A 24,948-nucleotide genomic window follows, 5' to 3' on the forward strand; every position below is an offset into this window, starting at 1 on the left:
TTTTTTTCCTTGTGTGTGTGGGTTTTTTTTTGGTTGTGTGGCTTTTTTTTTTTTTTTTTAGGTTTTTTTTCTTTGTTTGGTGGGGTTTTTTTGGGGGTTCGGATTTTTTTGTGTGTGTGTGTGGTTTTTTAAATTTATTTTAGGTTTTTTTGGTTTTTTGGGGGGGTTTTTTTTGGGGGGGTGGATTTTTTTCCCTTTTTTTTTTTTTTTTTTTTTTTTGTTTTTGGTGTTTTTTTTTTTTTTTTTTTTGTTTTTTTTTTTTTTTTTTTTTTTTTTTTTTTGTTGAAGATGCCATTTCCACGGGCTTTGCCCCGCGGTTCGCAGCTTTGCCCCGCTGCTGTTGGGTCAGGTGAGGAGAAGAGGGGAGGTTTTTCTGGAGCTGCGTTAGGAATTCCATCCGGGCTGTGGGAACTTCACACGCAGTGGAGCCGCGCATTTAACCGCGGAGAAGGAACGAGTTTGGCGACGTTGTGTAACATCCAGAGCTCCAGGGCTGAACCTCAAACCACCTCCGAGCCGGGCTGAGGCACGGGAGAGGAAATTGTGACCGAAATTCCGGCCTTTCTCCTGCTCCTCACTGTGCGCTCGAGTTCCCATGGGAATGGGTGATCCCGTTTATTTTTTGTTTTTTAAATTCTTTTTTTTTCCCCCCCTAAAATGAAATTTTGAGCGTTGACAGCTGCTGGATGATCTGGGCATCGTCACCAAGCGCTGGTTGATATTTAGTTTTATTTAATAAGGATATTTCATGTCGAAAGGTTTAATTTTGGTGGTTTTATTCCATCTCTCCTCCTGGCTGCTGGTGAGCCTTGGAGCTGCCCCTTGGAGTGGGGATGGAGGTTTTTGGGTCGGAATAATCTCCCTGTGGATGCTGAATTTCCTCTCTCCCTCTCACCTGCCCTGAAAATAAAAAATCACATGAGCTGGGAGGGATTTTTTTTTCTGTAGAAAAATACTCAGAAACGAAGGTTTGAAGGTTGGAAACACTCAGAAATAAAGGTCTGAAACAAGCACAGATCTGTGGCTCCTTGAGAGCATCAAAAGCAGAGCAGGGAACAGAGAAATGGGGAAAAAAACCAGTGCAAAAAAGGGTTTATTTGATCTGGAAAATCAGAGATTTTGGGCATGGAAGGGAACACAGGGATGGGAACTGAGTTATTTCTCCTGGGACTCCTAAAAGCAAAGGCTGGTGTTTGTGGGTCCCCCAGTGCCCTGGAATATTCCATGGGCATCCTGCAGAGCCTTTGGGATCTGGGAGAAATGAGGATTTCCCCAGGAGGATGCTAAAATCGGGAACTGAAGGTTCAATGAGCACCTGGCCTGGCAACGGGGAGGGTTTTTAACATTCCCTCCCAACTCAAACCAGGAATTCCGTGATCCAACAAAGCCTTTGAGCATCAGACTTCCTGAGAGGATTTTCCTGGTGAAATTTCCAAAGCCAACCGAACAGCCCTTCCCTGACCCAGCGGCTTTTTCCTGCGTCAGAGGCACCAAACCCTCCTGGAGCTGCTCCATTCCTTCCATCCTTTTGGATTCCCAGCACTTGGAGCTCTGGATTAAACCGGCAGGGCCTGGGCAGGCTCTGCTCCGCTGCTGCACAACGTCCTGGCTCTTCCCTGTGCTCCCTTTTCCCTCCTGACACCTCCTTCAGCCACCTGATGGCCAAGGAGAAGGGTTTGGATGAGTTTTGGAATTCTCTGTGCTCTCTTTCTCTTCTGACAGCCTCTCCAGCCACGTGATGGCCGAGCCAGAAGGGTTTGGATGAGTTTTGGAATTCTCTGTGCTCCCCTGTCCTGGGTTTTCCTGGAACTTGGAGGCTCCGTGTCCCTTCACGGCTCTGCCCTTGCCTCGGAAATTGCAAAATCCCTTTTGTAAGTGCTGCCACCTGATTAACGTTCTCCAAACCTCCCAATTAAATATGTTTATTTTCCCTTTTCTGCTGCCTCTTCCCCGTTGACACAGGAGCTGTTTACACAGGAGCTGCTTTCCTAAAAGCTCTTTGCACATGAGCTTTTTTTTTTTGCCTTTTTCTTTTCCTCCCAAACTCTTCCTTGTTCCCTGCTTGATTTTTATTCCATCCCTTTGTCTGTCCTATATATATTTTATTTTTTTCCCCCTGGCTGATGCTGTCTAAGATAGGAACAAGCCCACGTTGAATTGCAAACACCCGGCAGTGGGAGCAGAACAAAATGGGAGTTGCACGAAGTAGGAAATTTCTTCTCCCCCTAAAATAAAACAAGGATGATTGTCACTGGAGCCACCCCCGTGATGGCAGCTTTGGGAGCTTGACGTTGATTTTTGGGTGCTGCTCCTTCTCTCTGATTTATTTTTTTTTTATTTTTTGGGGGGGAGAATTCAGCTCCCGCATTTTTTTTCCCCTGAGTGCCAAAATTTTTTTTTGGGGGGGAGAGGTTTTGCCGAGACAAAGCCAGGGGAGGAGGTGGAGTGGTGGATTTTTGCATCCCCCAAAGGAGATTTTTGCATCCCCAAAGGAGATTTTTCCATCCCCACGGGAGCTCCTGGAGGAACCAGCTGGATTTGGGAGCGAGTGGTGCACGGCCAGGTGCTGGAGCTGTCCCAGAACAAACGGGATTGAGCCGGGCTGGAGATGCTGGCAAAGCTCCCACCGGTGACTCGACAGGAAGAGAGCCTGGGAGGGCTTTGCTTTATTTCCCTCTTTGTTCTGGGGTTTGGGGACGGGAAAAGGGACTCCAGGTTACCAGGGCAGGGAGGGATGGCAGAAAAAAGGGAAAATAAAATGCCCGAGGGGTTTGTCAGGGCAGCTGGGGGTGAACAGGAGCCCCCAGAATTGTTCCAGGCATTCCCCAGGGAAAAGCAGCTCTGATCGTGTGGAAACGCTGCCTGATGCTTCCCACAGGAAAAAGAAAAGGGAAAACTTTTCCACACTTTCACTTCCCAAGGGTTTGATTCTTTTGAATGCTGAGGAAAGTGATTCTGGAGGACTTTTTGTTTCTTTTCCTCCTTTCCCTCTCCTCCCTGCTTCATCCCTTCCACTGCTTTTGTTTTGGTTTTTTTTAATTTTTTTTTTTTTTATTTGAAAGTGCAGCTGGGGAAAAACACCAAAGATTCTCCATAACCGCTGCATTTTGAAAGGAAATGAACTTCTGTAAACGAACAAATAATGGTCAGCCCGGCTGAAAACTTCCCCTCTCCCTGTGACAACGTGCTTTGGGGAAACCCCTGTCCTTTGCCAAACCCCAAACTCCCTGACTTGCCTTGTCCTTATCTCCCTCCTGATTTATTTTGTACAGAACGTTCTGATAAAGGAGAGCTGCAGAGGAGCTTTGGAGCAGGGCCCGGAGCGCCAGGACACAGGGATTGAGTTCCCAGCGGCACAGGGCAGGGCTGGGTGGGATTTGGGGATGGAAATCCCATCCCTGGAATCGTCCAGCGAAAGGTGCCCATGGCAGGGACAGCTCTGGGATAACCTTTGGGATCCTTTCCCATCCAAACCATTCCTTGGCAGCTTCCCCCGGGAGTTTTCCATGAGCTTCGGCATCTCCGGCGCTCCCTCTGCGCCTCCTGAGCCAGGGGAATAAAATAAAATAAAATAAAATAGGCATCGCTGCCTTTGCCAGCGGTGAGGCACATTAAAAAAAAAAAAAGGGAATAAATAAAATTCCGGGAATACCCAACACCTGCAGAGGCTCAGCCTGCCCCGGGGGCATCACCCAGGTGGGCTCTGGAGAGAAACCTTCTCCCCGGGGAGAACACGAGCCCGGGAAGGGAAATTCGGTGTCCAACTTTCTCAGAACAGGGAAAAAAAAAAAAAAAAAAGTGGGAGCGCCGATTGCAGGGAATTGCAGCGGGAAAAGCGAGTCCCCTGCTCCCTTCGCCTCGCCGCTAACCTCTGAGCGCTCACATCGTTCCTCCGTGTGTTTATTGGTAAAACAGAGGAGGGGTTGTGAAGTTTTGAACCGTTTTGAGGCGCTGCGCGCGTCAGCAAGAGCCTCTCCCCGCGGTCCCCACAGCGCCCTGAGGGGAGCTGCGCGCTGTGGGCGCGGCGGGGGCTGTCCTGGCCAGGGCCCGGGGGCCGGTTCGGGGCCGGTTCGGGGTCGATCCGGGGTCGGTTCGGGGTCGGTTCGGGGTCGGTTCAGGGCCGGTTCGGGGCCGGTTCGGCGCCGGGCCCGCGCACATGGCCCAGCCCGGGCACCGGGACCGCGCGTCCCGCCCGCGCCCTAAGCCCCGCCCCCAGAGCCTCCCCGCGCCCTCAGCGCGCCCTCCTCATTGGCCCGCGACCTCCGAGCGCCGCGCTCCTATTGGCCGCCTCCCGCGAAGCCCGCGGGGCCGTGGGCGGAAGCGGCGCTACGGCGGCCGCGGAGGGTCTGTCGGCGCGCGCCCCCGGCCGTGTCGAAGGCGGCCGCCCCGCTCCGCCCCGCCCGGGATGCGGCCCCGGCGCCCGGGCCGGGCATGAGGGACGGCGGGGGGGGCCGCGCCCAGCACCGGCACCCGACGGCACCCGGGCAGCGGCGGGGCTCCTCCTCGGTGAGCGGGGGCGCGGGGCTGAGGGGGGCGGTGAGGCCCCGGCCGCCCTCGGGGCTGGGACGGGGCTCGGAGAGAGGCCGGAGCCGGGGGCTGGTTCGGAGCCGGGCCGGCTTCGGTCCTGAGGGGGGTTGGCGGGATTTTAGAGGATTTTTGGCTGCGGCGGTTGTTTGGATCCAGAGGTCGGTGCGATGCGGGAGATTTTTGAGTCCGGGAATCGGTTCTTTGGAGGCGGAGGGAGGCAGGAGATTTATAATGGGTCCAGGAATCGGTTGGTTGGGGCTAAGGAGTTGTTTGGATCCAGGGATCGCTTGGTGAAAGCCTGGAGGGGTTTTTGGATCCAGGGCTTGGTTGTTTGGGTCCAAGGATTGTTTGGAGCCGGGGCTGCCTTGGGGCGATCCAGGAGATTTCTGTCTCCAGGAATGGTTTGGATCCAGCGGTTACGTGGTGGGATGCAGGGAATCTTGGCATCCAGGAGATTTTGGGGATGCAGGGAATCCTGGGATCCAGGAGATTTTGGGGATGCAGGGAATCTTTGGATCCAGGAGAATTTGGAGTGCGGGGCTTTGTTGGTTGAGCCCAGCAGTTGTTTGGATCCAGGCTTTGGTTATTTGGCTCCAAAGGCTGGTTACATCCAATACCTGCTCCTTTTTGGTGGGTTTTCTTTTTAATTCTTCACCACTATTATTATTTTATTTTATTTTTTTTTTTCATCCTCCCGCACTCCCCTGTCTGAACTGGGTGGATTCCTGCCCACATCAAGAGGGGAGGCGGAGGGGAAAGTATGCAAATCCTGCAAATCCTGCTTTTTATTTGCTGTTCACTCGTCCAAACACACACACACACACACACATCCCGTACCTGTGTGCCACCTCCCTTCCTCTCCATCCCCAAAAATCCCCATCGGGGCTGGACAACATCCAGAACCGCGCCGCTTTTTTTGTTGTTTTTATTTTTTGTTTTTATTTTTTTTTTTTTTTTAAGGAGCAGCTCCTGCGAAAAGCAAAGCGATTTTTTTTTTTTTTTTTCTGGAGGCTCCGGTGGTTTTTAGGATTTCTCCCATCCCCACGGACACACGGTGCTGGCTGCGTGGTTTGGCTCGGGGCTGTTTATTTTTAGGGTCTCCGCTCCTGTTCGCAGGGAAGAGTTGTTCCATCGCCATGACAACGGCGCTGAGTGTACCATAAACACCCTTCGAGGGGAGCTTCAACAGCTGAAATCAGATTTCCTTTCCACCAGGCAGCCAGAAAAAAAAAATAAATTAAAAATTCCAAATCTGTGCTTTGCTTTTTTTTTTTTAATTTTTTTTTTTTATTTTATTTTTTTGTTTTTTGGATTATTCCAGCTCGGAGCTGGAGGATGCTTTTTTCCTTCAAGCAGATGGATTTGTGCCCTGTGTGAGAAGATTTAATGTGTAAACAGTGCCCTGGGCCCGGCTGAGGACGAGGAAGGAGCTGTAATCTCCTTAGGAGCTTCCAGGAAATCAGAGGTTTTATGGAACAATCCCGGCAGGGGTCACAAAGCCATCAAAGGAGTTTTTTTTTAATTTTGGTTTGGAAGTTTTTCTCGTCCCTTCTGTGTGTGTCCTAAACCTCCCCCAAGCTCTTGTAGCTTAAAAACAAGAGAAAAGTGGGGAAGGGGTAATGCTGAAAAACCAGGGAAATGTGGAAAATCAGGGAAATTAGAGTTGGGATGTCCCCAGGCAGGGATGGAGGAGCAGAGGGATTGAAGCAGGAATTACACTTTAAAATCCCCTTTTCCCCTCCCTGTTTTTTGTCAGGTTCGACATTCAGAGTGAGGTGTGATAATCCAAATGGTGTTTGATAATTAAAAAAAAATAATAAAATCTATGGTTTTGATCCGTCCCCTGTGTCAGGATTAAAATATCCCCAAAAAGCTGCTTTGGCTCATCTGCTGCCAACCTGAGGCTGCAGCCGTGAGTCCCATGGAAATCCTGATGTCATTGTTGTCCTTCATGGTCTGTTCCTGATCTTGGCTAATCCAGAAAGGCCAAAAAACGCTGAGGAAAAACTGGAAAATGCAAAGAAACAAAAAAATAAGTTTTTTTTTTTTTTTTTTCCTCTCTCAAGGCTTAAAAGCTGAAACAGTCGGTTCCTAACCCCCCAAAAATATTTGCTAAAACACCTTAATTTCGTCTCAAGCGGCTTCATTTTCCAGCCAGGGAGAGGAAATTTATTGCAACATTTGTTTTGAGTTAAAAAAAAAAAAAAAAAAAAGAGAGGGAGAGAGAGAGAGGCTTGGAGTGGGATTAGGCAATGAAAACTCTGGAGCAGCTCTTATCATGAGGACATCCTTCAGCATTTCCTTCCAGGGAACTTCCTGCCCTGAGAACCACGGCTGCTCCTTCCCAACAATCTCATTTTCTGGATTTGGAACAGCAGTGCAGGGAATGCCAGGGCCAAGGGGAAAAGAAGAATTTCTTGGAGTTTGGGTTTTTTTTTCCTTGTTTTTCCTCCTGATTTTAGGTCGTTGTTGAAAAAAAATATCATTTGTTTACTACCTGGAGTGGTGCCAGGAGTTGGAATTTTATTTTTATTTTTTTTTAAGGGAGGTTTAGAATTCTGTATCTTTAGTTTGAATCCCTTGTTTAATTTTTTTATTATTATTATTATTATTTTACACATGTAAGAGGCTTTTATGGGGCATTTCCCCCTGTGTGTGTTCTGGAAAAGGATTCAATTCCCACAACATCAGCTTTTGGACTGTAAGTTTGTGCATTATTTGGTTTTTTTTTTTTTTTTTTTGACAGTAAACCCTATCTAAAATTAATTAAAATTGATAAAATCCTAAAAATAACGATACAGGCGAGTCAGAGCCCCAGGAGCTGGAAAAGCTTTCAGGAAAAGTTTATTAGGAACAGGATATTGCTGATGAAACTTGCTTGGCTTTATTTTGATAACCACTTAATTGGCTGCTTCATCACCTAAATCACACCTGCCACTACAACAAAAGGGACAGGGCAGCCATTTAATTATTCATTTATTTAATTGGGACCAAGAGGTGGGGGAAAAAATTGGAGGTTTCCAACGTGGCCTTGGGCCCGTGACCTCCAAAAGTCTCCTCCAGGCAGCTCTGTTTGTTTTCCTGGAACAACCCTCGTGTCCAGTGTTGCTCAACAGGGCAGGAGTTATTGTCTGCAGGATTCCTCCTGCTCACCCACCGTGGCCCTTCCCAAAGAGCCAAAAAAACCCCTGGGAATGGCTTTGGGAAGTAAAAGCTGAGCAGCTCCAGTGCTGCCATCACCCTGCTGGAATTTCCTGCCATTGAAGCGTCCCTTGGCTCACCTGCAGCACCGTGAGCTCCCCCAGACCTGTTGCTGCTTTTGATTTTTGGGGCTGGGAGGTGTTTTCTGTGTGTCCCTGAGTTTCCTCTGCTTCCCAGGTCGCTGTTTTTGGGGCTGTGCCCTCGGTGTGACAGTGGGACAGCTGTCACCCTGCCAGCTCAGCCCTGCTGGGGATGGTTTTGCTGCGTGGCTGTGACATCCTTCCTTTGCTCTCTGTTCCTGTGTGGGGGCCTGACAAGGCTTTTTTGTTTTTTTGATTCAGCCCATCTGCAGAAACCATCAGGCTGCAGATGCTTCACCAGAGGAATGGAGGTGAAAGATTATTGGAGATTATTTGGGGTTGAGTCAAAGCACGGGAAATCTGCCAGCAGACCTCGAAGGAGGGGCTTAGGACAGGCCTAACCCCCTTGAATCCTGCCTTTGCTCCCTTCCCAGGGCGTGCACAAGGATCCTTTTCGAGCACAGAAGGTGAATATTAGGATTTATTGTGCCACTTCCTAAACAAACCCGTGCCAGCCCTGATTCCACCTCCCATTCCCGGGAAAAGCCAAACCCCGGGGCTCTGTAAGCCCAGGGATCACACGGAGGAGAAGCCAGGAGAAGAGACAGAGCCCAAAAGCTGGTTTGGTGGCTGCAGGAGCGGGCTCAGGGTGCTGTGCAGCTCCTGCTGAACTCCAGGGTCACCCGTAGGGTCGGGAGAAGATCTCAAGACAATAATAGTGCTCTATTTTAGCTCCCTCCTTACAAAGCAGAGCTGCCCTCTGCCTCTAGCAACTATTTTTTCCCTCCTGCTCACATGCTTGCAGGAGGGGAAAGAAACTGGCTGTTGCTTCTCCTGCTCGTTCCCTTTCCCAGTGAGGCTTTTTCCTTTCTCCACGAGCTCTTGGGAGGGAGGAAAAAAAACCCTTCACCAAAAGGTGTTTTGCTGTGGTGTGTTTGTAATTGTTGGTGTGTTCGTCCTGGGAGGGGTTTTGTGCTCTGAGAGGGAGGAGAGTGAGGCCTTTTGAGGAGATGTAAGAAGTTGAAATGCTGTTCACAAACTGAGAGGACATTTCATGGGTCACGCAGGAGTGGGACAGGGGCTTCTGGAGCCACTTTTCGTCCCTGTTGGTGCCGAGGGAAAGGCTCAGGAAAGGCAGCAGCTGCCTCCTGGGTGCTGGAGCAGGAAAAACCTTTTCCTCCTGGGTGCTGGAGCAGGAAAAACCTTTTCCTCCTGGGTGCTGGAGCAGGAAAAACCTTTTCCTCCTGGGTGCTGGAGCAGGAAAAACCTTTTCCTCCTGGGTGCTGGAGCAGGAAAAACCTTTTCCTCCTGGGTGCTGGAGAAAGAAAAACCTTTTCCTCCTGGGTGCTGGAGGAGGAAAAACCTTTTCCCCACGTTTGGTGATGCTCAGACAAAGAGAAGTGCTCAGCTCACCCTGTGCTGCTTTTCATTTTACATCTCGTGTGATTTGTTTTTAATATATATTCTGCTTTTTCCTGGAGGAACAAGAGGTGATTTTTATGTATTCTTCTGCTGTATCAGAGCAAGTTTTGTACTACAGTTAGGTGAGAGTTCAATGAGGCACAGCATTGTCTGCTAACACACACTGGACTTTCCCAGGTAACAACTCCCTCCTGCACTCTGGAGGGACAAAACCCACCTGTGATCCCTTTGCTTTGACCAGGGTTGTTTTCTGGCCTTCCCTTTGGATGCAACCTCCAGAAAAACTCCCCATTGCCCATTTCTGGGAGGTTTCCCTGAGGTTGCACTGAGGGATCTCCATCACTCCCTGGAGACCAAAGCAGTGAATATTTAACAAAGAGGAATATTCATTCTGTTTTCACGCAGTAAAAGCCACGCATGAGCAGTTCCAGAGTCCTCTCTGCTCCTGCCCTGTGACAGCCAGGGGACTCTCTGAGGCCTCTGCAGCTTTTTCATGTTTCTTAGACAAGACTTTTCCCAGCTGGGGCTTTGCTGTGTGTCCTCTGAGCGATGGACAGAATCGTGACACGCCTGAAGCTGCAAATGCCAGAAACATCAGGAGGAACTTGATCAAAATTGCACTCCAGTACAGTCTGTAACTCTGCCCCTGGCTGAGGAGCCTTCCAGCTGGAAAACTGCAGGATCCCAGCAGCATGAACTCTTTAACTTTGGCTCATCTCGCTGGGAAAGGTGTTTGGTTTTGGGGTTTTTTTTTTTTTTTTTTTTTTTTTTTTTTTTTTTTTTTTTCCCCTGCTTGTTTTTTAATACCTAGTAGTTGGTTTTTTAATATCTGCTGTTTGCCATCCTTTTTGGCCACTCTGTGTGTGCCGTTTTACAGAACTTTGTGCTGCCCTGTGCATCCCCAGCTGCATTCCAGACCAGCTGTCACCTGGGCAGCAGCTCTTAGCTTGGCTCAGCTTGGAATTAACAGCAAGGTGGGACTTCCTAAAGGACAGCAGCTTTATAAAACAACCCCACTTCCATTCTGGGATGAAAGCTGCGTGGATTTTTTAAAGCAGGAAGGGTGAGGGGACAAAAAAAAAAAAAGCCTTTTGCACTGTGATCGTGTTGCTAATCTGATTTCCACGTTGCTGGGGATGAACACAGCGTGGGAATAATCACTCAGCTTCGTTTCCCTGCTCTCTCTCTCTCTCTGTTAGCACATCTCCCTGCTCCTGACAGCTCTGCTGGGTGGCAGAGCCAAGTCCTCGTGCTCTCCATGCCACCACGTGTGGCTGCATCATCCCCGCGTGGATAACGCGGCACAAACCCTGGGATGTTCAGGGATAAATGGCAACACCAGGAGGGTCTGGAGGGGGTTGGAGGTGTTTTATCTGGTCCCTAAGTCCTGCACGGATCAGCTGGCACAGCACAGAGCGCTGTGGGAAGAGTCTGGAAGCGCAGCCTTAAGTTTCTTGGAGCGCCGAGCAATTAATTTGGGCAAGCAGGGAGTTGTAGGTGTGCAGTAATTAACAGGGAAAGCACCTCGGGCCAGCCTAACGAGGGGGTGTGGGTGTCCTTCCCTTGGAGATTGTGCCCTGTAATTGCAGCAATTTACCTGGCTGGATCAATGTCACGTCAGGCCGTGTGCCACGAGGCAGGGATTTCTGCAGAAGGGCTGAAAAAGGCCACAGGGCTGGGCCCAAAAAATGTACCTGCCCTAGGGGCACCTCGTTTCCCCGAGAGCCCTGGGTGAACTGTCAGCTCTAATCCTGTCCCTGGGCTCCCTGAGTGCTCAGCCTCTCCTCTGGACACAGTTCCCTTCCTTATATAGGGCTGGATAAGTGCTGGGCACTAATGAGATTGGAATAAAAGGCTTTGGGAGCAAAGATGAGCTGGCAGGACCAGCTGGATCTCAAACTGAGCCCTGTGTACACAGGGACTTCAACCAACACCAGCCTGGCTCCTGCTGCCTGGGGCTGGGCTTCATGCCTTTGCTTTGGAGCTTGGGAATAGCATTGGAATATCAAATTCACCCAGATGGAACCCCTGGACCCCCTTTACTTAGGGGGGAAAATACGATGGTTATGTACATCCAGATATTTTTAGTGTTGTTCGCTATCCCAGAGCATTTTTCCTCTGTTTTTATTTCACAGGAGGAAGTTTAAGCTGCATTAATCCACAAGTTCTGTTAGTTCTTTTAGTTCTGTTAGTTCTGGACTAAGAGAATCTACAGGAGATGCTGAATTAATGTTTTGTCTGGTTTAATTCACGCTGTGTCTTTATCCAGAAGGATGAGTGCTCTGCTTAAAAATATCTGTGGAAATACTGTTTGGTGCAGTCAGATATGGTCAAGGTAAAATGTTTTCTCTCGGCCTGGGCTGTCCTTGATGAATTTGTGCATCAGCAGCTTTAGAGCAGGAGTCAAGTGGCAGATGTCAGTCCTAGAAAGTCCCAGCCTAAATCACTGTGGTGGGTGAGACATGGAAGGAGTTAAGAACCGAGCAAAGGCAGTGTTTGGAATAATTTTAATTTAGTTTTGTGTTTGCTTTCATTAAAAACAAAACCAACACGACAAACCAGGGAAAAAGGTTTGAAAGAGAGACTGGGCTGATCGAGAGGGCCGCTGGCAAAGAGGCAGGGATGAAAACTGAGGGAAAATCTTGTTGGTTTTGCTGTGGCATCTTCCTGGAGCTTTGCAGTCCCTCGTTGTGCTGCGTTCCCTCCGAGGTGGGAGCAGGTGAGAAACGAGGAGCTCAGGGATGGTTTGATCCCTACCTGGCTCTACCTGAGCTGATTCTCACAAACCACCACTAGCCAGAGTGGGTGAACATGGAACAACTTGGAAACATTTATTTTTTTATCTTTTTTTCTGGGGGGGGTTGTAGTGACTCACTGCAACTTACCCAAAGTGACCTGATTTAGTTAAATGAGGCTAAATATAACCCATGTGAAAAGTACTGACATGTGGGAGGAGACGCCAGAGTTGGCACTCAGCCCCTCCGTTCTGCAGGGAACATCTTTCACGACTGGTGACTAATAATTTTTTTTACTCTTTGCTGCCTTTGGGAAATAACAATCCCTGCTCCCGTTTTCATCTCCCCTGCCCCTTACCCCACCTTTTAGGGGAAATTTGCTCCGGGTTTAACCCGCCTTTGTGAATTGCAGCTCTCTGCTATGGACAGTGCCATCACCCTGTGGCAGTTCCTCCTCCAGCTGCTCCAAGAGCCCCAGAACAAGAATATCATCTGCTGGACCTCCAACGACGGGGAATTCAAGCTGCTGCAGGCAGAGGAGGTGGCCAGGCTCTGGGGGATCCGCAAGAACAAGCCCAGCATGAACTATGATAAACTCAGCCGGGCGTTGCGTTATTACTACGTGAAGGTAGGGTGGAAATCCTGCTCCAATCCTCATCCCTCGGAGCTCAGGAGCTTTTGTTCCCTCCTCCAGGGGAAGGGTGGCACTGCTGTGTCTCTGCCAGGTGGAAGGAAGTCGGGCTGCTTTGTTTAAAGGTGTTGGGGTTGGTTTTGAATTTCGTTTATGGGCGCGCTGTTTCCTCCTCGCTGGTTGGGGGGTCTTTTTGGGAGGTTCTGGTGGCTTTGGGCAAAGCCTTGGTGTCTTTGCTAATACAAATCTGCCTTTGGGTCTGAATTCCAAAAATAGCCAGGGTTGAAATCCAGGTAAAGCACCAGGAGAGGATGATGATGGAGAGCGTGAATATTGCACCGCTTTCAGATCTTTTTGCACCTTTCTCTTTGCGTATTCCTCTCAAAAGAAACATTTTCCAACCCAATTTTTTTAAAAATTATTTTCTCTGTGCATTCAGATTTTCACCTTCAGTTTGACCACTTTTTTTTCAGCCCAGCAGAGTAAGGAGCTTTTGTTTACCCAACACCTTCCAGTCTCACCTTTGTTGTTCCCCTTTATCCCACGGCTGCTCCTGTGTGAGTGGAGCAGATAAAAATAACCCCCAGTTTCTGAGGAGCCTCAGCCTGGAGCAGGTGGGAGGATGCTGGTGTTCATCCCTGGGTGGCACAAACCTGCCTCGGTGCTGAGAGATCTCAGCAACAATCAGGGAATGATAAATAAGGATAATCCCAAATCCAGAGTGTGTGTGGCATTTCGCTGAGGAGCAAAACGAGTTTGACAGATGCTGCTCTGTGGTATTGAAATAAGTGATTAGCCTGCGTTCTGCTGACGAGTTCAGCTGCTTCTTTTCCTTTATTATCATTTTATTAAGGCTAAAGGTGGTTTGATTGGAAGCACAAGCTCTCAGTTCTGCAGTCCTGGAGAAACCCTTTAGCAAGGTCTGCTATTAAATTACCCGTAATGAACCCAGCTCAGTGATCCTTGATGGGGGTAATGGGCGTTTTTTTCTTTAACTGAAGATGTCCAACAGGATTTTTTGGCAGTTTTTAGGTTGTTTTGAGCGTGTTAAATGTCAGGTTAAGCTCACCTGTTGCAGTGTTTTGTCTGCCAGCTCTGGGAGCAGAACTGCAACACTCAGGGTGTTTTTAAAACAGGAAAAAAAGCAAAAAGCAACATTCTCTTTTTTTTTTTCTTTTTTTTTTTTTTTTGGGTTTGGCTGAAAGATTACAGACTTTAATTCCTCTGCCTATTTTAGGCAGCGTTTGTAGGAAGAAAATTAATCCGAAGAAAGTTCTAAACACACTTTTGTCTCCTTTTTCCCCTTTCCCCTTGCCCAGAACATCATAAAGAAGGTGAACGGGAAGAAATTCGTGTACAAATTCGTGTCGTACCCCGAGATCCTGAACATGGATCCGCTGGTGGTGGGGAGGATGGAGGGAGACCCCGAAATGCCGGGCTTTGGGGAGGTGCCCAGCGCTCCCAAAGACGCGGAGAGCTGCGGGAAGGAGAAATCCCAGCCCTGCGCTAAGTCCTCCAGCCGGAACGACTACATCCACTCAGGCCTGTACTCCTCCTTCACCCTCAACTCCCTCAACTCCTCCAGCGTGAAGCTCTTCAGGTCCATCAAGATCGAGAACCCGGCCGAGAAGCTGACGGAGAAGAAACCTCAGGACCCCACCCCTTCTGTCATCAAGTTTGTCACCGTGCCCTCCAAGAAGCCTCCCTCTGCCCCGTTGGTCTCCACCACCTCTGCGGTGGCTTCTGTCCCCTCCACGGTGACATCTGCCGCCCCCCACCGTGTCCTCCTCGCTTCCCCTGGGCTCTGAGGAGACCCTGCAGACCCTGGAGACTCTGGTGCTGCCCAAGCTGACCGTCCCCGAGGCTCCTCCAGCACCTTTGCCGAACTTGAGCAGCAGCTTCACCCCGACCCCACCCATGGCCTCGGTGTCTCCCGCCCTGCAGGTGCCCCCCACGCCGCCCTCGCCGCCCCTGAGCTCCAACCCCGACCTGGACATTGACACAGACATCGAGTCTGTGGCTTCCCAGCAGCTGGAGCAGGCCCAGAGCCTCCAGCACCAATCCCCAGAGCCCAAAGAGCAGCAGCAGGATTCGGCTGGGGCTGGAGAAGGAATTTGCCAACCACCTCTCCAGGTCGAAGAAACCCAAAGGGCTGGAGTTGGCTCCTACTCTGGTCATCACAGGCAGTGACCCGAGTCCTCTGGGGATCCTGAGCCCTTCTCTGCCAACTGCTTCTCTTACTCCAGCACTTTTCTCTCAGGTGACCAGATTTCCTGCTTTCTTTCATTTCTGTTTTATTTTTTAAAGCTAACAATAGTGATTATGTTATGCTCGAAAACAGCAAGTGGAAAATGAATAGTTCATTGTGAGCGGAGATTCGAAACTCAGGATGTCACTCCCTGGATGTTGGGTTGGTTTTTTTGGTGTTTTGGTTTTAATTAATGGGACACAAGTTTGATTCACAATGGGTGTTAATTCACCCCAAAGGGTGCCCAGGTATACAGGGCTGTGGGGACAAAACCCAAAGCAGCTCCTGCAGGATCTCTGTAAACCTTTCTGGGGGGATGCTGAATTATTCCTAAATCCTGCAGCTTTTTTGAAAATGTTGCTTATTGAAAATCCTTCAGAACCAGAGACCCACAGAGGTGTCTGCTCAACTTTTTTATACTCAGTTAATAACATTTAGTTAAAGCCAAAGTCTTGGGAGGAAGCAGCAATAAGAGCAGCTGCTTCATTCGGTTGTTATCGTTGTGTGGGAAAGGAAAGCTTTCATGTCTCCTGGAAAACTTGGAAGAGAACAGAATCCAGCAGGGCTGTTAAATCACTCTGTATCTGTGTAATCTCTCCCCTGCAATAAATTGGAATTAAGAGTGAAACCGTGGGGAAGCTGCTGGTTGAAAACTGAAATGGCTGAAGACAGGAGGGAAAAAAGAAAAAAAAAAAAAAAAACAAAACCAAAGAACAAAATCCAAGTGAAGTTGTTCTTTTGGCACCCCGGGAAGTGCTTGGCTGGGATATTCAGGAGCTGGGTGGAAATTCCTTTTGTTGTTGCTGGAGCTGTCAGTGGCCCCAGGAGCCGGGTGTGTGCCCAGTGTGGGGTTGGGGATTTTATTCCCTTTTTAAATCCAGAATCCTGCTTTTCCAGAGGGCAGGTGCTGGATGGGAGGAGGAGCTGCTCTGCTGTGGCTTCCAGCAGGATTTGGGGAAATGAGAGGAATGATAAATAAAAGGGTGGGATTGCTGAGCGAGGGGAGGGAGAAGGGGATGGGGCTGGCAGGGAGGAGGAGGAGCGGGAGGAAGGAGGGGATGGGAGCTCCTGAAAGCTACGGTGGTTTGAGGAGGGTGGTTGTGGCTGGAATTCCACGGGAAGAGGCTGGAATTCCACAGGGAAAGGGCTGGAATTCCACGGGAAAGGGCTGGAATTCCACAGGGAAAGGGCTGGAATTCCACGGGGAAAAAGCTGGAATTCCACGGGGAAAAAGCTGGAATTCCATAGGGAAAACGCTGGAATTCCACAGGGAAAGGGCTGTAATTCCATGGGGAAAAGGTGGACTTCCATGGGAAAAAAAGCTGGAATTCTACGAGAAAAAGCTGGAATTCAGTGGGGAAAAGCTGGAAATCCATGGGAAAAAAATGGAATTCCACTGGGAAAAAGCTGGAATTTCCCAGGGAAGGGCTGGAATTTCCCAGGGAAGGGCTGGAATTCCACGGGGAGAGGCTCTCACCGCTGTTTGCCCCTGTGTTTGCAGACTCCCATCCTGCTGACTCCCAGCCCTCTGCTCTCCAGCATCCACTTCTGGAGCACCCTGAGCCCGGTGGCTCCGCTCAGCCCTGCCAGGCTACAAGGTGCTAACACCCTCTTCCAGGTGAGCCCAAAGGCTTTACTCGTTTGTGTTTTGGTTTTTTCCAGGGATTTTTTTGGTCCCTCACCCAGCAGGGATCACTTATGCCGAGTGTTTGCTGTGGAAATTAAATTGTTGGGGTTTTTTTTCCTACTCTCTGTGGTGGCTTTTATAAGTTTTTAGAAGTTCGTTTTAGTTTTTGCCCTGTTTTATTTCAGGGTGTTGTAAATGTTTGGTGGTTCAGGAATGTTTGAAATTAACTGCAGCACGGACTGCTTTAAAAAGAGAGGTTATTCTCCTTCTTTAGGTCTGTTCTTCCTGTAAAAATTTCCTCCCTGTCCCCTTTTTTTTTTTTTTTTGCTTGGGGTTTTCCTGAATTTTGAGATTTTCCTCTCTCTTTTGGTCGTTCCAATCCTTCCTGCTGAGAAATGTTAATTAATTCTCACGACTAATGAGGAAAAAGAGCCTGTGTTTGATCTCTGTGATGATGTGTGGCACGGGTTTTGATGATTTTTATGGATGAAATCCATAAAAAATCCACCCCTTTGAGGGTGAGGTGGCTGCCCCTGGATCCCTGGAAGTGCCCAAGGCCAGGGTTTTGTTCACTAAATAGGAAAAAAAATCCACTATATTTAATAAAAACACCTTCCTTTAGTTGTAATGCTTGTGGTTTTCCTTCACACTTCCACTGTGGCACTGGAATTTCCACATTTGCTGAGGCAAAGGGTCTGATTTAACCAATTTGATCGATTTTTTTATTTCATCCCGTTGGCATGGAGGAATTTAATTCAATCTTCTGGGCTGGGATCTGCCATCTCCATGGAGATGAAGGAAGTTCCTCCTCTGTGCCACGAGGATGGGAAATAAAACAAGGAGGGCTGAAAGGACACTGGCTTTTTCACCCTGGCCAGAGCTGATAATTAACTGAGGGCTCATTAAAGACCCTGTTTTCCCCACAACCTGGATTAAAGTCAGATTTTAATGAGGATATGAGCCAGTGCTCAGCTCAGGGAGGGGGGTCACTGTGACATTAAAAATTAATGGCATTAAAAAATAAATCAAAAGTGAGGAGCCAAGAGGATTCTTTGAGGTGACTTTGCTTCGTTTTGTTACGTGGATTTTTATTCCTTCGTGCACAGATACGGCAAGAACAATGAATTAAAGTGATTTTTTTAAATTATTTTCTTGCTTTCTGTCTCAGTTTCCATCAGTGCTGAACAGTCACGGCCCATTTACTCTGTCTGGACTGGATGGACCCTCCACCCCTGGCCCCTTCTCCCCGGATCTCCAGAAGACATAGCACACGGAATTCCTGGGAAAAGGACACAGTGTGGCCAGCCAGGCACAGCCAGGACACTTCTCTCCAACCACCTTTGCTTCTTCTTGGTTGTTGCTGTTCCCCAAATCAAAACAAAACAAAAAAAAGCCCCTTTTTTTTTATTGCAAAAAATCCCCCCATTTTTTGGTTTTGTTTTTGGAAGAACCCAGGTTGGGAATGTTATATGCAAACGCCTTAATAGGAGCTGCAGCTCCAGTTCTCTTCTCCTCCTTGGTTTGGAAGATTTTTTTTTTTCCTCCCACCTCGTGTCCAAAAGGAATTTTGGGTGGTGTTGCAGCAAAACTGAGTGTGCACTGACTGCAGCAAACAAACACCAGGGGGAGGCTTTTCTCTGTGACTCTTGGGACAAAAAAAAAAAAAAAAAATTATATATATATATATAACAAACTCTTCTTTTCTTCTGCTTCCTGTGCTCAGCGAGGAGAACCCTGAACCCTGATGGAAGCTGGCATTCCAGGAAATGTTTGGGAATGGGCTGTTTGTGCTCAGCTCTGCCCAAGGGGGGCACCAAAACTTGTGCAGCGACAAAAGCAACCCGAGCTTTTGTTGTCTTTTCTTTTTTCTTTTATCTAGCAGGGAGAAATTTTATTTTTTTTTTTTTTTCTCCCAAGGATTTCTTCTGAGGATTTCTTTCTCGTGTCCAGGACGATTCTGTGGAATTGAGTGGCCCTTTGGGGAGAAGAAGAGGTGGGGCTGGATTTTTGGGATTGTTTCCCTGCCCCTTCCTTCCCTTCCTATGGACGGTGGGAGGAGCTCCTTGCACTTCTGACAAGAGTTTGAATGCTGGAGTCCAAACATTTCTTGTGCCAGAGACCTGACCCAGAGCCTGGGACCTCCCTGCTGGATGAGCAGGATGGGGGCATTTCCCCTGGGGGTTTGGGGGGATTTTCCCTGGATTTTGAGGGATTTCCCTGAATTTTGAGGCATTTTCCTTGGGTTTTGGAGCGATTTTCCTTGGGTTTTGGAGCGATTTTCCTTGGGTTTTGGAGCGATTTTCCCTGCAGTTTTGAGGGGAATTTTCCATGTGCTTTTGGGGGGGATTTTCCTGGATTTTGATGGGGAATGTTCCCTGGGTTTTGAGGGGAATGTTCCCTGGGTTTTGAGGGAATTTTCCCTGGGTTTTGAGGGAATGTTCCCTGGGTTTTGAGGGAATTTTCCCTGGGTTTTGAGGGAATGTTCCCTGGGTTTTGAGGGAATTTTCCCTGGGTTTTGAGGGAATGTTCCCTGGGTTTTGAGGGGAATGTTCCCTGGGTTTTGAGGGGAATGTTCCCTGGGTTTTGAGGGAATGTTCCCTGGGTTTTGAGGGGAATTTTCCCTGGGTTTTGAGGGAATTTTCCCTGGGTTTTGAGGGAATGTTCCCTGGGTTTTGAGGGAATTTCCCTGGATTTTGGGAGGATTTCCCCTGGGTTTTGGGGGGGAGGTTGCTGCCTGACCTGCAATCCCAGACCCCAGCATCAATGTTGCTCCTCTTTCCCCACATAGTTCTGGAAAAGCTTCCTGCTTTTCCCCCCGTGGAAAAGCTCCTCTTTTTCCAGCTCTGATCCCAGCTTTTGCAGTGGAGTTGTTGATTTTTTGTTTTTGGAGGGGTTCAGCCTCGTGGTAAATTTTACTTTCACCTCGTTGATGTCCTGAATTAATGACACAGGATTGTTTTCCAGAGCCATTGGAGATGAGATGGGATTTGCAGGTGGATTTTTTTTTTGGGGGGGGTTTTTTACACCTCAGGAGGCCTTTTAAGAAAACTGAGAGGTGCAAAAAAAAAGAGAAATTCTCCTTTTTTCAGCCTCTCAGTCTGGGTTTGTTGGTCTGTGTCCTTCCAATTTGGGCATCTGATGTCAGGCAGCAACTTCTGGGTTTGAGCTGGGGCTCTCAGGGGGGATCTTCTCCATGAAATATTCCCAAAAAACAGGTGGAGACTCTTTCCTTCAGCATCCTCAGAGCTGCCACCAGCAGAGGAAGATTTTTTTTTCCCTCTCCAGCACGAGGAGCTGCCAGTGTTTGCTGTAAATACTGCACCTATTCCATGGATAAGTGGTGAACTCGAGCTTTTCCAGAGTTATTTTGGGGTTTTTTTTTTGCCACTTTTACAGGCTTGGAAATTCCCTTTAAAGCCACAAACACCCGAGACTTTTCTTTTCCTGCAGTGACGTTCCCTTTCTGTGATACAGAAAACCAAAACCCACTTTTGTGTGTTCCTGAAGTGACACCTGGGACAGGTGGGTGGAACAGAGTCTCTTTTTGGGTTTTTTTTTTTTATTTTTTGGGGGCATTGTTCACCTGCCCAGGGAAAAGTGGGAGAAAACAAAAGAAAAAAAAACCTCCTTTTTTCAGGTGGAGAAGCAGGGAGTGAGCTCATGGAGTGACCTGTCTTCCTGTTGGCTCCTGTCAGAGGCAAAAAAAATGCTTCACATTTAGACGTCAGCAGATGCAGGAGGGAAATTCCTGCACCAGCAGCTCTTAAAATGTGCAATATTGACTTTTTTTTTCCTTTTTTAAATTTTATTTTTATTTTTTTTTGAAGAGCAGAAGCGAAGCTGCAGGTGATGGTGAAGAGCAGGCATCTGGAAATTATATTTTTTGGGGTTTTTTTTTTTTTTTTGAGTCTGCATGTTTGGAGCCTGCTCTGGGAAAATTTCTGTAGCTATGTGTAAATAGCAGCACTTTGGTTTGCTTCAGGTTGGCCGATTTTATGCCTACCAAAAAACGTGGACTTTTGAGAGAGAGAGACATTTGCAGGCTGGGATTGGAATTGAAAATTCACGAATGAGCACTAAAAACTTGCAATTTAATTGCTTCCCTTAACCCCCTTTGTTCCCCTGTGGAGAAAAAGCCAAGTTTAGCTGTTGAAAAATTGTGCACTTAATTCTTTGTGAGCTTTTCGTCGCTTTGGGCAGAAGGTCAGGCCCAAAACAAAAAACAACAACAACAAAAAAAAGTTATTTCTGGGCTCTTGCTCCTCTCCAAGAAGCTTCCCCAAAATTGCTCTGCCACAGAGATCCAGCTTTTTCCTTTGGGAGTTCCCTGTGGAAATCCAGCCTGGATGGGATGGGTAAAAAAAAAATGATAATTTCATATTCATTTTAGCAGCAGGTAAAAAATCCCAGCAGGCAGAGTGGGAATGGGATCACTTTGACTTCTTGGGGGAAAAAAAAAAAAACCAAAATAAATCTGAGTGAGCTCAGGAAACATCTGGGAAAGCTCCTGGAAAAGGGAGAGGAGGTGGGAGAGAGGAGCAGCTTGGGCTGCCTTTTCCCCACTGCGATTTTTCAGGTCACTTAAAGGGAATATTTCCTTGGACATGTGCTGCCTCCTCGGGCCCAGGGACGTGCCAGCTTTTCCTGGGATCACATTCCTCCAGAGCCTCCCTGGGGCTGGGCTCTGGGAGCTGCTGGTTCTCTGGGGCACTTCAGGAGCTGCTTTTGTGCAGCTCCTCACGACTCTTTTGTAATTTAGCCAGGTGAGGTTAGAGTAGATTCTGGTTTAGTTTCCGTGCCGTGGTGATTTATAATAAAAATTAAAATAATGCAGCATTGCAGAAACAGGTTTTTTTTTGGTTTTTTTTTTGGTTGTTGTTGTTGTTAGGTTCCTGTTGCTGGAGTAGCTTTGGTTTTGTGGAATGAATGCTTGGCGATTTTTGCATCAATTCTTTTCCTCACTCTTTTTGGGTTCTTTGGAAGGTTCGGAGCATTTGGTGTAGAATAAAAAAGTTTGGTGGGAGATAAGCAAGGACCCAGGAGCACAATCCTGCTGTTGGTCACACCTTCCGTGGAACCCAAGGTTTAGGGAGCACGGAAGCTGAGCTCCTGAACTCTGGGAATCTCTTTTTTTTTGTTTTATTTCCCATGAGGAGCTGCTGCTGCCTCTGGATTTTTGGGGTTCCTGGCAGGAGCAGCCCGTGGAAGCAGAAAATTGGCCCGTGGTTGTGGAGCTGTTGGTGTTGTGCCTTTCCTGGGAAGGTGATCCTGCTAAAAAAAAGGGTGATGGAGGAATTTTGGGGTGGTTTTTTTTTCAGCAGCATCTTTAGGTTCAGAGCTTTGTTTCAGACCTGTCCTCGGCAGGGGATGCAGCTCCTGTGCTCTGCTTTTGGCACAGTCAGCCTCTGTTCTGTGACGGCTCAGGAAGGGATAAAACCCCTGCAGTTGGACAATCCCTTGTTTTGTCTCTTGGAGCATCCCAAGGCTCCCGTAGCCGTGCGGTTTTTGGGATAGAGGAGTTATGTGTGAGAACAGAAAGGCTCTGGTTGGGCTCGTTCCTCCCTCTGATGCGTTTCCAACCCTCAGTTATCTCACAAATGGATTATTTTGGGTTCCTGGTGTTCCTTTGAAGGGCAGTGAAGCTGCTGAAGGTGCAGATCTCCCTTGTCCAGCTTCCCCCAGCCCAGGGAGCTGCATCCCTGTGGGGCTGATTCCCTGTGGGATTGATTCCCTGTGGGGCTGATTCCCTGTGGGGCTGATTCCCTGTGGGATTGATTCCCTGTGGGATTGATTCCCTGTGGGATTGATTCCCTGTGGGGCTGATTCCCTGTGGGGTTGATTCCCTGTGGGGTTGATTCCCTGTGGGATTGAATCCCTGTGGGATTGAATCCCTGTGGGATTTATTCCCTGTGGGATTTATTCCCTGTGGGATTGATTCCCTGTGGGATTGATTCCCTGTGGGATTGATTCCCTGTGGGATGGGAGTGAGGGGCCCTGAGATCAGACCCTGCAGCTCTGCCCCTCTCCTGTCTGCCGTGGTTTATTCATTTATCTTGTAATTCCTTTTTTGTTTTCCCCTCCCGTTTTTTGGCGGGTTTGGATGCTCTCTGCAGTTGAACCTCTCCCATTTTTAGGGCAGGATTTGTTTCCAGCCCATCTCAGTGCTGTGTCAAGAGGCTCTCCTGGGAACTGTCAGCTCTGGAAATCAGCCTCAGCGGCGGGTCAGGGGACGTTGTTAAAAATCCCACAGATATTCAGAAACTTTGGGGTTTTTGGGGTGACCATTTCGGTGAGTTTCCTTCCTCAGCTCTGGGTAAAGGACAGAATCTCCATCTGCAAGGACAGAAATGATAAAAAACAACAACAAAAAAAGACCTTTTGGGCTCTGGGGTTGTTTGGTTTTAAAATCACAGAGCGGGGTGTTGCAAAAGGAGACCCCAAATCCCTGAGGATTCACTCCGGAGCTCTCCAGGAGCCACGAGGCTCCTGCTGCCTGAACAGAGCCGTCTATGGTTTGATTTGGAGTTAATTAAGCAGCAATTAGCAGTTGCCTGCTTTGAGCTGAGGGTGAGCAGATCCAGGGGAGTGGGACAGGCTGGAGCTGCTGGCCTCAGAGCTGGCAGGGGAAGATTTTGGGATAAAAGTCAGGGATGGTTTTATGCAGTGTCCCTTTGCCTTGGGGAGTGTTTATTCCCTTCTGGGTTTAGAGCTGAGAAGTTAATTTGGAATAGTAAAACTGGGGGAAAAAAACCAGAAAAAAGGGAAAAATTCTAAGGAAACCCAGTGGTCATGTGCCCTAAGGGAGATGTGGAATTAATTTAGGGGTGATCCTTCACCAGCAGGAATTCTGAGAGCCCAGAATCCTGGGAATCAGCAGCTGCCCCAAATCCTTGGGGCTGGGCAGGTTTTTTTGTGTCTTGGAGGGATTGAAATCAATTGAAATCAATTGAAATCAATTTAAATCAATTTTTAGCCGCTCCAGCTGCCCATCCAGCTGTGCTGCCAGCCTTCTCCTGCCCATTCCTAAGGCATTTTTAGGGCACAGAATTCCACTGGGAGCAACTGGTGCTGACTGGGGAGGGGAGAGGTGACTCTGGACAGGGAGAAATCCTTGGAAAAAAACCCCAAATCTTCCTCCAGAGCCTGATTTTAGTCAGGAGGACAAAGCAGAGGAGGCTGCCCGTTCCCTGCTGGACTCAGAGCCATCTCCAGCAGAGGAGTGGAATTTGGAGGGTTTTTTTGTCCCAAACTGAGGGGTTTTATTCCTTTTATTCCTGCCTTTGTGCCAGGAGCACGCAGGGCTCGGGAGGATGTGTTCCCTGCAGTTTGTTTTTCTGTCTGACCGCAGATGGGCCCTGTTCCTCCCTGGACATTCCCAACATTTCCCCATCCAGCGAAATTCCTGCTTCCTATCGATTCCTTGGGAACAAAACCACCCTAAAACTGGTGAGAGTTGGACCCTAAAACTGGCAAGAATTCAAATTTTAGTTCCCCCTTCCCAAGGAAAGATTTTTTCCTTGTGGAGCTTTTCCAGGCTCTGATGAGCAGCACTTTTACAGCTGAGAATTTGTAATTTTTTTTTTTTTTAATACAATCCTCCGTGTTCAAGCTCTGCCTGGGGCACACGTGGGTCACACCTGGCAGGATGTGTCCCCAAAAATCCATTGAAACGTCCCCATCCTCCCTCTGATGAGCAGGTTCTGCACCCTGAGGTGGCCAATTGGAAATATTTTGGCACTCCCTCGGCAGGTTTTTTATTTTGAGGTTTGTTTTTTTTCTTTCTTTTTCAGCACTCAAATCAATCCTGCCCCATGTGGACTCTTGAATTGCCAAAGGTTTATATTTTTTTTTTTTTTACTTTGTTGGATGCCACATCTCCTGAACAAGCAAACAAAAAAAAAATGTCTCAAACGTGTTTTTGGAGCAGTTTTTTGGGCATGGAGCACGAGTTTGGGTTTGGTTCCAGAGGTTTCTGTGCTGAGGTTGTGTTTGCAGGAGGTTTTCATCTCAAAGCAGGGCTGGGCCAGGAGAATCTGGGGAAAATCCTTGGGAAAACAGGGATCTGAGTGGATCCAGGGAGGAGAGGCTGCAGCTCATTCCAGAGCCCCTTTGGTGGTTGGTTTTATTTTATTTGATTTTTGCTGTACCAATAACTGGAAACTGTCGTCTTTTTTTTTTTTTTTTTTTAATTTTCTCTTCCTTTGGGGTAATTTTTTTTGTGTTTTAGGAACACAGGAGGGCTCTGAGGGTTCCTGCAGTGTGCTGGGGTGGGGGGCTTCCAATATTCCAATCCCTTCCAATATTCCAATCCCAATCCAATATTCCTATCCTTGGGATATATTTTGGGGTTGTTTTAGTATTTTTATTTTCTCCTAGCATGTCCTAACCCCACCAAGCTTTGAAAATGCTTCCTAGAATTGTGCTGACTTCTTTTTTTTCCCCTTTATTTTGTTGTTCTGCTGTTGTTCAGTTGCACA

The 24,948-nt window shown here is 48.2% G+C and overlaps 1 protein-coding gene and 1 long non-coding RNA gene across 2 annotated transcripts; both read left to right on the top strand.

Annotated features, from left to right (window-relative positions):
* The first annotated feature begins 4,401 nt into the window (after positions 1-4,401).
* Positions 4,402-17,879, top strand: ELK4 (ETS transcription factor ELK4). Its single transcript, XM_066335604.1, is given in 7 exon segments — positions 4,402-4,506; positions 12,378-12,593; positions 13,916-14,368; positions 14,370-14,693; positions 14,695-14,856; positions 16,346-16,462; positions 17,640-17,879. Coding segments are annotated over 7 exon segments (1,446 nt in total). The 5' UTR covers positions 4,402-4,431; the 3' UTR covers positions 17,739-17,879.
* A 1,472-nt stretch (positions 17,880-19,351) lies between these two features.
* On the top strand, positions 19,352-21,320 carry LOC136371724 (uncharacterized). The gene is made up of 2 exons (XR_010745393.1): positions 19,352-19,993; positions 20,109-21,320. It is a non-coding gene; the product is annotated as an uncharacterized lncRNA (long non-coding RNA).
* The last annotated feature ends 3,628 nt before the right edge of the window (positions 21,321-24,948 follow it).

Source organism: Sylvia atricapilla, chromosome 25, assembly GCF_009819655.1.
Source record: "Sylvia atricapilla isolate bSylAtr1 chromosome 25, bSylAtr1.pri, whole genome shotgun sequence".
Lineage (NCBI taxonomy): Eukaryota > Metazoa > Chordata > Aves > Passeriformes > Sylviidae > Sylvia > Sylvia atricapilla.